Source organism: Oncorhynchus kisutch, unplaced genomic scaffold (genome assembly GCF_002021735.2).
Source record: "Oncorhynchus kisutch isolate 150728-3 unplaced genomic scaffold, Okis_V2 Okis07a-Okis12b_hom, whole genome shotgun sequence".
NCBI lineage: Eukaryota > Metazoa > Chordata > Actinopteri > Salmoniformes > Salmonidae > Oncorhynchus > Oncorhynchus kisutch.
The window spans coordinates 3106516-3120371 of record NW_022261984.1 but is presented as its reverse complement, the minus strand read 5'-3'; the positions used below and the strand labels follow the sequence as shown (position 1 = coordinate 3120371).

Sequence of the window (13856 nt, the reverse complement as noted above, 5' to 3'; positions counted from 1 at the left end):
ATCGTCGCGACAAGAAGCCGGCCCTCATCCTAGACTACAACTGCAACAAGGGCGGCGTGGACAACCTAGACAAGGTGGTGGGCACCTACAGCTGCAGACGGATGACTGCCCGCTGGCCCCTGGTCGTCTTCCACAACATCCTCGACGTGTCCTCCTACAACGCCTTTGTCATATGGCGAGAGATCAAGCCTGACTGGATGCCTGGCAAGCGGAACAAGCGCAGGGTGTTCCTCGAGCAGCTGGGAAAGGCACTCGTGAAGCCGCTGATCCAAAGAAGGCAGCATCTGCCCCGCACCGAAGCGGCGTCAGCCCTTGTCAAAGTCCTACAGAGTGCTACGGCGGCGCCTCCTGATCAACAGCGCCAGGGCCCCGCCGCTGGCACGGCCGCTGCCCCGCTCGTTGCCCCGGCCACCACCGGGGCAAGTAAGAGGAAGAGGTGTCAGCTCTGCCCACCCAAGAAGGACTCCAAGACACACACGGTGTGCTGCAGGTGTAAGAAATACATCTGCAAAGGCTGTTCACACGCCTACTGTCACACTTGCGCACATTGGGCCTTTAGCCAGGACGGGACATGGTGACCCGGAGGACGCGGGGACTAGACACAGTACCAGGACCACGGGAGGGTTAATGAAATATATTTCAATTCGACACATACAACAACACAGAGTTACACACGGAATAAACAAAACATACAGTCATAATACAGTTGAACAAAAGAAAACAAAAAGTCTATATACAGTGAGTGCAAATGAGGTAAGTTAAGGAAATAAATAGGCTGTGGTGGCGAAGTAATTACAATATTGCAATTAAACACTGGAATGGTAGATCGGCAGAAGATGAATGTGCAGGTTGAGATACTGGGGTGCAAAGGAGCAAAATAAATAAATACCAGTATGGGGATGAGGTAGGTAGATAGATGGGCTGTTAACAGATGGGCTATGTACATGTGCAGTGATCTGTGAGCTGCTCTGACAGCTGGTGCTTAAAGCTAGTGAGGGAGATGTGAGTCTCCAGCTTCAGAAATGTTTGCAATTCGTTCCAGTCATGGGCAGCAGAGAACTGGAAGGAAAGACGACCAAAGGAGGAATTGGCTTTGGGGGTGACCAGTGAGATATACCTGCTGGAGCGCGTGCTACGAGTGGGTGCTGCTATGGTGACCAGTGAGCTGAGATAAGGAGGGGCTTTACCTAGCAGAGACTTGTAGATAACCTGTAGCCAGTGGGTTTGGCGACGAGTATTAAGCGGGGGCCAACCAACGAGAGCGTACAGGTCACAATGGTGGGTAGTGTATGGGGCTTTGGTGACAAAACGTATGGCACTGTGATAGACTGCTTCCAATTTGCTGAGTAGAGTGTTGGAGGCTATTTTATAGATGACATCACCGAAGTTGAGGATCGGTAGGATGGTCAGTTTTACGAGGGTATGTTTGGCAGCATGAGTGAAGGATGCTTTGTTGCGATATAGGACGCCGATTCTAGATGTCATTTTGGATTGGAGATGCTTAATGTGAGTCTGGAAGGAGAGTTTACAGTCTAACCAGACACCCAGGTATTTGTAGTTGTCCACGTATTCAAAGTCCGACCCGTCCAGAGTAGTGATGCTGGACGGGCGAGCAGGTGCGGGCAGTGATCGATTGAATAGCATGCATTTAGTTTTACTTGCGATTAAGAGCAGTTGGAGGCCATGGAAGGAGAGTTGTATGGCATCGAAGCTCGTCTGAAGGTTAGTTAACACAGTGTCCAAGGAGGTGCCAGAAGTATACAGAATGGTGTCGTCTGCGTAGAGGTGGATCAGAGAATCACCAGCAGCAAGAGCAACATCATTGATGTATATAGAAAAGAGAGTCGGCCCGAGAATTGAACCCTGTGGCACACCCATAGAGACTGTCAGAGGTCTGGAAACAGGCCCTCCAGTTTGACAAACAGAACTCTATCAAAGAAGTATTTGGTAAACCAGGCGAGGCAATCATTTGAGAAACCAAGGCTGTCGAGTCTGCCAATAAGAATGTTGTGATTGACAGAGTTGAAAGCCTTGGCCAGGTCGATGGCTGCACAGTAATGTCTATTATCGACGGCGGTTATGATGTCGTTTAGAACCTTGAGCGTGGCTGAGGAGCACCCATAACCAGCTCTGAAACCAGATTGCATAGCGGAGAAGGTATGGTGGTATTCGAAATGGTCAGTTTGTTAAAACCTCTTGAAACTAGGGGGCACTATTTTTATTTTTGGAAAAATAACGTTCCCAAAGTAAACGGCCTATTTTTCAGGACCAGATGCTAGAATATGCATATAATTGACAGATTAGGATAGAAAACACTCCAAAGTTTCCAAAACTGTAAAAATATTGTCTGTGAGTATAACAGAACTGATATTGCAGGCGAAAGCCTGAGAAAAATCCAATCAGAAAGTGACTCTTATTTAGAAACCTCTGCGTTCCTATGCGTCCCTATTGAGCAGTGAAAGGGATATCAACCAGATTCCTTTTTCTATGGCTTCCCTAAATGTGTTTAGTATCACAAGACATAGTTTCAGGCTTTTATTTTGAAAAATGAGCGTGAACGACAACATTGCGTCAGTGTCAGTGGTCAGCTGGTGCGTCAGTGGTCAGCTGGTGGCTCTTGAGGATTGATTTGTGCATAATAGACAAATGCGGCCATTCATTCTCTCGCTCCTACTTAGAAGCCAACTGTCCCGGTTGATATATTATCGAATAGATATTTGAAAAACACCTTGAGGATTGATTATAAAAAACGTTTGCCATGTTTCTGTCAATATTGTAGATCTAATTTGGAATATTTTTCGCCGTTGTTGTGACCTCAATTTCCGGTCGATTTCTCAGCCAAACGTGAAGAACAAACGGAGGTATTTCGGCTCCAAAAACAATCTTTATGGAACAAAAGGAACATTTGCTGTCTAACTGGAAGTCTCGTGAGTGAAAACATCCGAAGCGCATCAAAGGTAAACAATTTAATTTGATTGCTTTTCTGATGTTTGTGACCAAGTTACCTGCTGCTAGCTGGACATTATGCTATGCTATGCTATCGATAAACTTACACAAATGCTTGTCTTGCTTTGGCTGTAAAGCATAATATCAAAATCTGAGATGACAGCGTGATTAACAAAAGACTAATCTGTGTTTCAATATATTTCACTTGTGATTTCATGAATGTGAATATTTTCTATTAAGATTTTTTTGTCCGTTGCGTTATGCTAATTAGTGTCAGTTGATGACAATTCTCCCGGATCCGGGATGGGTAGTTCTAAGACGTTGTTTGTTAACTTGGCTTTCGAAGACCTTAGAAAGACAGGGTAGGATTAATATAGGTCTGTAGCAGTTTGGGTCTAGAGTGTCACCCCCTTTGAAGAGGGGGATGACCACGGCAGCTTTCCAATCTTTGGGAATCTCAGACGATACGAAAGAGAGGTTGAACAGGCTAGTAATAGGGGTTGCAACAATTTCGGCAGATAATTTTAGAAAGAGAGGGTCCAGATTGTCTAATCCGGCTGATTTGTAGGGGTCCAGATTTTGCAGCTCTTTCAGAACATCAGCTATCTGGATTTGGGTAAAGGAGAAATGGTGGGGGCTTTGGTGGGTTGCTGTGGAGGGTGCCGGGCAGTTGACCGGGGTAGGGGTAGCCATGTGGAAGGCATGGCCAGCCGTAGAGAAATGCTTATTCAAATTCTCAATTATAGTGGATTTATCGGTGGTGACAGTGTTTCCTAGCCTCAGAGCAGTGGGCAGCTGGGAGGAGGTGCTCTTATTCTCCATGGACTTTACAGTGTCCCAGAACTTTTTTGAGTTAGTACTACAGGATGCAAATTTCTGTTTGAAAAATCTTGCTTTAGCTTTTCTAACTGCCTGTGTATATTTGTTACTAACTTCCCTGAATAGTTGCATATCACCGGGGCTATTCGATGCTAATGCAGAACGCCACAGGATGTTTTTGTGCTGGTCAAGGGCAGACAAGTCTGGAGTGAACCAAGGACTATATCTATTCCTAGTTCTACATTTTTTGAGAGGGGCATGCTTATTTAAGATGGTGAGGAAGGCACTTTTAAAGAATAGCCAGGCATCATCTACTGACGGGATGAGGTCAATGTCATTCCAGGATACCCCGGCCAGGTGTATTTGGAAGGCGAGTTAGTTAGGATGACATCTACAGTGGGGCAAAAAATTATTTAGTCAGCCACCAATTGTGCAAGTTCTCCCACTTAAAAAGATGAGAGGACTGTAATTTTCATCACAGGTACACTTCAACTATGACAGACAAAAATCACATTGTAGGATTTTTAATGAATTTATTTGCAAATTATGGTGGAAAATAAGTATTTGGTCAATAACAAAAGTTTATCTCAATACTTTGTTATATACCCTTTGTTGGCAATGACAGAGGTCAAACGTTTTCTGTAAGTCTTCACAAGGTTTTCACACACTGTTGCTGGTATTTTGGCCCATTACTCCATGCAGATCTCCTCTAGAGCAGTGATGTCTTGGGGCTGTTGCTGGGCAACACGGACTTTCAACTCCCTCCAAAGATTTTCTATGGGGTTGAGATCTGGAGACTGGGTAGGCCACTTCAGGACCTTGAAATGTCTGAGACCAGCCACCCAGATAGCTGATGAAACTGAGGAGTATTTCTGTCTGTATTAAAGCCCTTTCGTGGGGAAACTCATTCTGATTGGCTGGGCCCCTGCCCAGTCATGCGAAATCCATAGATTAGGGCCTAATTATTATTTAACCTTTATTTAACGAGGCAGATCAGTTAAGAACACATTCTTGTTTACAATGATGGCTTACCGGGGAACACTGCCTTGTTAAGTGCCTGTTCACAGGCACTGATGCTTTGATTAACATCCTGGTGAGAAACCACAGTCAAATCCAAAGAAGAAGTGATAATGTTTAGTGTAATTATTCGACTATCTTCATAATTCTGCATACTCTGTCTTATTACCTGTTCTACTTTGTCTAAAAGCTCTCTGACCTGATTGGTATCGCACTTAACAGCATTGTTGAACACTTGGAAACTGCCTTCCCATTTCTGAACAAAATTCTTCAGGTTTTGGTCTTCTCTAAAAAAAAACAGCTCTACGGAAGTGTCTCCATAACAAAAGCCCACTATGGTATTTTCACTGACAGTGGGAGTTAACATCTTCTCCAGTGTCTCCATCACTCTCTTCTCTTGCTCTGTGAAGCGGCCCAGCTGAATGACCAGTAGGAAGGCGTGGGGACCTGGTGTTAGAGCGAGACAAAGACCTCTCAATCTAATCTCTGACTTCCTCTTCAGAGAGGTCACTGTTGAGCAGACCTGGAGTGTCCACCACCATCAGTCTCCTCCCACACAGCCCCGTCTCTCTCTCTGCTCTCACTCTTCAGGGTCAGTGACTTGGGACTGATTCTGGAACCAAACAGCTTTTGGCCCATGATGGTGTTTCATGCTGCACTCTTCTCCAATCCACTCAGACCAAACAAAACCAGTCTCAGTTCATTACTGATTTCAGCTTCTGAAAGCAACAGTAAGTAGACGAGAGAAGAGATTTGTATGGCCTTAGTGATGAGCAAAATGGAATACTGCTGCTCAGAGACGTACATGAGTAGGATCACAGATGAATAATAAACAAATATGGGCATTATTCCTATCTCAATAACTCATGTATAGATCAGTAAAAAAACAATAATTATGAATTGAAAGATCAATGCATCTGTCAACTTGCACTATACTACATTACATTGTGTTCATTTTCATTAATTAGGTCATTTCAAAATGCATTTATGTGCTTGTATTAATCAATATGAAACTAATCAAGAAAAAAGCTAAGTTCATTAATAACAAATAGCTCTACTAATAAGTGGTATTTAAAATGTATGAGTACAATAATTATTTAAACAATTTGTTCATAGTTCCTGTTTATGATTCTATTTAACACCCCCAATCCAATACTGTAAGATTATTCCTTGATTACATAATTACATGTGTTTCTATCTCAATTCATAAATAAATAATGTCATTTGTGTTAGAGTATTTCAAAAGACAAATAAAAGAGTCAGGTCAACACAGAGGGATTTTTCATTCACCAATATTACCAAATGATGGTGAAGATATGATTGATCGAGTGATTTGAAAAAAGAATCCCTTGTTGCTGAAGCCCAACATCACATATCTAGATCACCACAGGGGTTCCCAAAAACATTTGGCACAAAAGGCTTCTTTTTTTCCATAATATAACCATTATATTTGTAACTCACCTGTCTGCGACGACTCCGGTCCTGGATGAGACAGAGGTTTTTATTTGGTTTTATTTACTGCAGTGTCTATTAATTGTCCAAACACAAGGCTGCTTTTCCATTCTATATTATCTGCTATAGAATTTTCACAAATGCTTTAGTATATGTAATTCCCAAACATTCTAAGAATTTATGAAAAAGTGAATTACCTTATCCAATTGCTTGCTTGTCAGAAAATGTAAAAAATAAAGTGTCATTCTTCCTGGGGGTCTATATAAACAGATTTTAATACGATTTCATGTTGCTAAAATGCTGTCAGTTCCACTTTAATGAGTAATACTCTATCACAGTGTATGTCTCCATTGAGTGGACAAGATGGAGAACTACAATTATGTTTTTTAAACTTAGTCAAGACAAACTGATTGACAGCTAGTCGGCTACATTAAAAGATGATGATGGTTTTCTGTGTGTGCAGGACTTTGGACTAGACGTGGAGAACCTGGTCGGTGACTGTCCCACACCATTCCTCAACCTTGCAGTCTTCTGCTGCAACGTAAGATACAGACAGGCATACTGACTGTAAACGCAATTGACAATCTAAAACCATACATTCCAAAAAGTATGCACTGTTTACACTCTTCCTGCTCCCCTCACTCTGTTTTTCCCTCTTTCTCAGATGAATTCAAAGCTACGTCTCTCGTTCTCTGAGATAGTGGTCTTGCTGGAGGGGATGGAGATAGGAGAGGAAGAAGCCCATCCCTCTGGGTGATTATCTCTCCGCAGAACCCACCACTGTCCAGATCAGCCCTTACCGACGTCAGAGTTCCCCGTCGCCCTGTCGACCAGCGGTTGTCACGGAGCCAGTTGGACATGCTTCCCCCAACGACATCCCCTCTCGAAACCCCGTTCCGGGTCAACCCCTTCTCTCTGTGGCAGGACCTGAATGGGGGCCACATCAAGCTCTACAACACCCCCAGCAAGTCTGTCATCTCCCTGACCTTCACCCTCCCCCAGCAGCCTGACACCTGCGCCTCTCCCCCCTTAGGGGGAACTTCTTTCTCCACGTGCCAACCCTAAACTGCCAGTCCCTCCCCTGCACCCCGAGCTAGGGCGAACCCTCGCCCTCCTCCGGTACCCCGACCACGACCTGCAGAAAGTGGAGGAAGAAGAGGTGGTGGAGGAGGAAGGAGAAGGGAGGGATGGTGGAGGAGGAAGGAGAAGGGAGGGATGGTGGAGGGATGGTGGAGGATGGAAGGAGAAGGGAGGGATGGTGGAGGATGAAAGGAGGGAGGATGAAAGGAGGAAGGAGAAGGGAGGGATGGTGGAGGAGGAAGGAGAAGGGAGGGATGGTGGAGGAGAAGGGAGGGATGGTGGAGGAGGAAGGAGAAGGGAGGGATGGTGGAGGAGGAAGGAGAAGGGAGGGATGGTGGAGGGATGGTGGAGGATGGAAGGAGAAGGGAGGGATGGTGGAGGAGGAAGGAGAAGGGAGGGATGGTGGAGGATGGAAGGTGAAGGGAGGGATGGTGGAGGATGAAAGGAGAAGGGAGGGATGGTGGAGGATGAAAGGAGGAAGGAGAAGGGAGGGATGGTGGAGGAAGGAGAAGGGAGGGATGGTGGAGGATGAAAGGAGAAGGGAGGGATGGTGGAGGATGGAAGGAGAAGCGAGGGATGGTGGAGGATGAAAGGAGGAAGGAGAAGGGAGGGATGGTGGAGGATGAAAGGAAGAAGGAGAAGGGAGGGATTGCGGAGGACGTGTCAGATGATTCAGGGCTGCCTCTGGACCTGGACATGGTGTCTCTGGATCCTCTGGAAGAGGAGGAAGATTTTTCTCTGGGGGAGCCTATGGACTGAAGCATGTCTCCTGACACACTAGAGGGCGCTGTCCCTACACAAGGGAGACTTCTCCTACACCCAGCCTCGTCCTCTTCTGCAACCTAACGGCTAGTTCTATCCAGTCTCCAACTCCCCCACTCCCTCCCTCCTGTCCCCCGTCTGGACAACAACAACGGCTCGGCGACGGTGGTCGTCGGACGTCCGATTGGCTGGAAGGCTAGCAGCTTCCGCACTGCAATCCCGGACCCCCCTGCTGGCCCCGCCCCTGAGCAAGATGAGTTAATTTCCTGTCCGGGCTGTTGTCTTATTGGTTTGCGCTTTCCTTCTGTGTGCCTGAAGGAGGCAAATGGTCTCGCTTCTCTTTCCGCGCCTTGCGTGTCTTGGCTGTTCCAACCGGAGGGACAGACTTAAGTAGGGCTCCCCCTAGTGGGCTGACTGACTGACTGACAACAAAGTGTGTGTGTGTGAATTCATTATTTTCTTCTACTTATTCATTTGAGTTCTTATATATTGGTTGTTGACCTGGCTTCATTTGATAATGTCAGTGTGTCCCTGGTTTGTTCACTCATTGTCTGCACTCTGAATCTTTCTATTTGATTCCTACTAATGATTTTTCACTGGTCTGGTTGGTGCTTGAGATTTGTATTGAATTCAAACAGGTGCTTCTTCTTGCCTCAAACCTCAGTGTTCTTCCCATAACCCACTATGATCCAGGTATGCTCAGCATGTTTTAACAGCCTGTGTAACTTTGAAACAGCATGAAAAGCAATTCTCCTTATTGTACAGATTATTCCACCCAAGTGTGTGTGTGTGCCTGCACGTGTGTCAGAGAGAGAGAGTATGTGTGTCAGAGGGAGAGATGGTATGTGTGTGACTGAATGACGAAGGTTTGTCCCCTGATGTCTGTATTGAAATGTTTGCTGGTCATTTCCCCGTTCCTGTGTGTGAGAGATTAGAGAACTGAGTGTAATAATTGTATATAAAGTGATTGAGGTGTACATCATCTTTACTCTAATGTTTTACACTATTGATGATAATCTTTGGACTTTTGATTTCATAGGCCTGCTGGTTCTTTGTCTGTTTGGGATGAAATGGCACCCTATTCCCTATATAGCGTACTACTTTGAACAAAGCCCCATGTGTTCTGGTCAAAAGTAGTGCATTATATATGGAATAGGATGCCAATTTGTCAGTTGGTCCCAGAGTTTAGGATTTTATTTTCTCGCTCTGCTGGTCTGGAGGACCCAGACATACTAGGCCGCCATGGCTCACATGTCTGTGTCTCAATAACCGTCAATGGCTTCCATTCCTCGTAACCTTTACTTCTAGGATAAGCTATACAGGACCTGACCAGGGAAAACTCCAGGCCTTAGTTATAGACCTGGAGGTTTTCCCAGTCAGGTCACTGGTCAAGAAAAGAGAGTCTCTTTATTACTTCACTGTTTAAACAGCATGATTTACAGAGTCTGGACAACTGTGTGCATCCATATAAAGAATTCCACTGTTCTGTCCCATATTGATGATGTCATATTGACAATGGTATGAACACTGACCCATTTGTTCAAGGAATGACCAAGTCATGGAGTGTTAGGCACAACATGAATACGTTTTTTATTTTTTGTTGTTGATTAAAACATATTTGATATATAATGCCAATGCATGAAAGCTACCCTAAAATCACATCTGTAGCTAATTACCAGCTTTAATAAACTGTCATGATGATTATTTGTGTTATTTTAAGAAAATGTCCTCATTGAATATAAATGAAACAGTAGATTACATTCAATGTTATCTAGTATTTGTCTTAAATTGTCATTACATAATGTTTACTATTGACATAAATGGAAACAAATCACAGACACAGCAGAGCCAGGATAAATGTCATAAAGCTTTATGTAAGCTATAGAATATACATCTATAGAAGTCAATGCTATAGTTACAGGCTATAACAGTAGAATGGCAACAGTGTACACTGTATATGAATGCATTCAATGTGATTAAGCTTGGGACTCTCGAACAGCATTGTTTCAGATTTTCATTGTGTACTGCACCTATCTTTTACTGCTTTCCCCAATGTTTTCCACACTTCAGCAACTTTTTGAATAAAACTATCTATAAAGCCATTTGTTCCTTCAGCACTCTCTCTTGCCTCCCTTTCATGTTTTTCCCTCAACTCCTTTATTTCTTTATCTTTAGCCTCTTTTTCCAGTTTCAGTTTCTCCAGTTCCTCCTCCCTGAGTCTCTGCTCTTCCTTCTCTCTCTGGATTCTCTTCTTCTCCTCTTTAATAGCTTTCTCCTGAGCCTCTTGTGAATCTGTCTTCAGTTCCTTCTGTCTGCGTTTCTGCTCTTCGTTCTCTCTCAGGATCCTCTCATTCTTCTCTTTAAGCTCTTTTCCCCGAGCCTCTTGGATCATTTTTTCTTTCTTCAGTTTCTCCTCCTGTCTGCATATCTTCTCTTCATTCTCTCTCAGGATCCTGTTCTTCTCCTCTTCAATCGCTCTCTCAGCCTGCTGGAACATCTCAGTGGTGTAGTGGCTTCCTCCATTCATCTTCACCATCTTGTTTATCTTCTCAAGCAGCTCAGTGACCTGGGAGGGATTCTTATCTTTCTTGTTGAAGACATGATATCCCCCATTGCATTGGGAAATAACACTATCCAGATCTGGATTTTCAAGCAGGAACTGTTCAATTGTTACATCATCATCATCATCATCACCATGAAGAAAGTCTCCATGTGTGAAGAGAACCATGGCGTATTTGGATGCTTCATCACCAAATAATGTCTTAATCATCTCCACAGTTCTCTGTTCCTCTTCAGTGAATCTTCCCAGCTGGATCACAACCAGGAACACATGGGGACCAGGTGCAGAGAAAGAGATGCATTTAGCAATCTTTTTCAGTGACTCTTCATTAGACAATGAAGTATCAAACAAACCTGGGGTGTCAATAACAGCTACACTTTGCTCACCCACCTTCCCTCTTCTCTTCTCACATGTTTTTGTCTGAGAAACAGAGGAGGCTTTTGATGGGAAAGCTTTTTCCACTAGAATGGTGTTTCCTGCAGCACTTTTCCCAGCTCCTGTCTTCCCGACCAGAACAATGCGGATCTCCTCATTTTGTGTATGCAGTTGGATTCCTGTTGGATAACAAGAACACTTGTTAACTTTTGACTTCATGTACTGCTTGTTAGCACATTTTGAGTAATGGCAAAAACAATTTGTTTCACACTTCTTAACACAAAGCAGTAATTCATGGTCTGCACAAAATAATCTGTGAGCATTGCCTCTACAGATGCAGGATCTTAATTTTAGCCTGTTTGCTACAGCAGGAAAATAATCCTGCACCAATAGGAAATGTGAATTATTATATGGATTAGGGAAAATCAAGTCTGAACTTTCAAAGTGGACATTAGAAACTTTAGAGTACTTAAAACGCAAATCCACTACAATTTTGCATTTGCTGCTGTGCTGGAAAACCTTCAGCAACAAAATATTTACCTACATCTGTATGTGCTAAACTGTTTTTATGCCATTATAATTTTTGCTAAATTGACTCCCATCAAATACCAAGCAATCTCTTGGTTTTAATATATAAACAAAGGCCACCGTACAAACATAAATGTATAATCCATGTGTTCCTTTATTAGAGTCATTACAGCAAGTGAGAAAGAGAAGGAAAGATAGAGAAGGTAGTGCTCTAAAACAGTCATATACAATAAGCGCATACAAGAATAAAAACAAAATGAATTACTCCACTGACTTGTACATTTTAATGTAACTAATAATGTTAACATTTTGTGTCAACTTGACAAAAAAATAAAAGCAGTGGAGTAATATAAAATAATGCTCCCCACTGCTATACATCATTATATTTCTAGAGCACATGAAGTTGAAATGAAAAAGCACATAAAAAAAGGAATCAATACCATTGACTTGCGTTCCCATCTTTATAACCTAAAGGCTACTCACCAGACTGAGAAACTTTGCTGTTCATGTTTGCAGTGAAGATCTGTCAGTCTCAAGCACTGTGTGAGAGTAGTAGCAGAAGTAGTTTCTATGCTTCTATAAGGATACTAAAGAGATACAGTGTGAGAGTGGGTCTGCCCACTTGTTTTATACAGGATCTGTCAGGTGCCCACCCCCTGACACACCCACAGGCTTTCTCTTAGCTTTCATACATTTACTGAAATCCTTTCCCACTAGTTATGGCTGTAATACAATACAAATGTTTTGACTGGTCTAATATTGAACTATTCAGTCAAGTCAAATCGTAATGAACTAGTAATCGGCAATATATTTGGACTACTATGTGTTGACTACTAATTGAGGCCGAATATATTCAACATGTTTGAACATTTTTGGGATCCCGTATGTGCCCGTAGAGTGCCCGGGAGCCTATGGGAGCCGTCATCCGCAAATCGGTTATGTGCTTACACTTTACGAGACTGTGGCATTATGTTTTACTCTGGGTTTGATCTAAAGATTTGGGAAAATGCTCCTGGAGCTGATCAGGAGCCTGTAGATCGTCCTAAAAACTTGTAGTGTCTACCCGGCTTTATTTTCACATATTGTTGCTCAACAGGTCACACCTCAAGTGACCTCATTTGCATTAGCCTATAGGATGGGTATTGAAGCCCCACATTGTAAATAATAATAGTTCTAATGACAATACTAATAATAACACCTTAACACCTTAATAATAACATCTACCTCATGCATAATTAATGAATTTACAACTCATTAATGAATAGAGAGAGTGCGAATTTGATTTTGGCTACAAAATACATAGGAATTTAGAATTCCTCTATCAATTTGGTCCTTCGAAACCGGATCTAAATACCTCTCCCTGTTGTCTGGAGGTAGTACGCTGGAAATCGTGCATGGACGAGTTTTTGACTCGTTTTACTAAAAGACCTGACCTCTGAATTGAGGGTAAAATTAAAACAGGCCTGCGTATTATCACGGAGGACAGGAAGGGTGACTAGATACAACGAACAGTGCTTTTCCCAGCCGGCAGCAGGTAAAGTAGCTTTAATTCTCGAATTTGGCAGGGATTATTTAGGATATTTATTGATTAAAATGTTATGAAGGAGTTGAATTTGATCAATAATAGGTGCTTGAATATTCTGAACAAATAAAATGGGTTTCTACCGGGGGTATTAACCAAAATCGATAGGAAGGAAGCAGGTCCGAAAGTGACCTGTGGTAAGGTGCGCTACCATCAAATAAACTAGAGCTTAATAAAGCCTGGTCTTGCAAGCCAGAAGGTTATTAAGGAGGATATAGTACGCATTGGAGAATTAGGACGCTTGTTCCGTACAAATAGGATAGCCATTAATTCAAAAGACATACCTAAATAAAGATAAATTAGGCTTGGTGAGAAGGCTGGGTGATTCTAGGCGAACAGAATAATTGAACCTGTACAATGCTGAAAGAAATTAATATCAAATGATAAGTGATTAGTCTAGAGTAGTGAGATATGAGACATTTACGTTGAAAGTCCCAAAAATAATATCCTATGGGTGAAATGGGATGTCCGATCAAAAGTCTTCTATGGACGCGGTTCACAGGATGGAAAATACATACTGATTATTTTTAAAGGAACACACACATAGTCAGACAGAAAAAGTAACTAAGTAACGGTAAATGACAAATTCGTAGAAACACACACACATAGAATTTAAAAATTATATAGAAAGGCATAGATAAGTGATTAGATACCATAGCTACAAGGGAACGGCAAGGATTTAGAATGGGTGGGAATGCTTCAAAGAAAGCCCCGGAACTAACGGGAGACGAGCGT

The 13856-nt window shown here is 43.0% G+C and overlaps 1 protein-coding gene across 1 annotated transcript; it reads right to left on the bottom strand.

The window, feature by feature from the left end:
* Positions 1 to 9642: 9642 nt before the first annotated feature.
* LOC116360206 (GTPase IMAP family member 9-like) lies at positions 9643 to 12143 on the bottom strand. The gene is made up of 2 exons (XM_031815124.1): positions 12023 to 12143; positions 9643 to 11190 (listed from the first exon to the last, which is right to left on the bottom strand). Exons 1-2 carry the CDS (start codon positions 12045 to 12047, stop codon positions 10091 to 10093), a joined length of 1125 nt encoding a protein of 374 aa, XP_031670984.1. The 5' UTR covers positions 12048 to 12143; the 3' UTR covers positions 9643 to 10090.
* Between the last annotated feature and the right edge of the window lie 1713 nt (positions 12144 to 13856).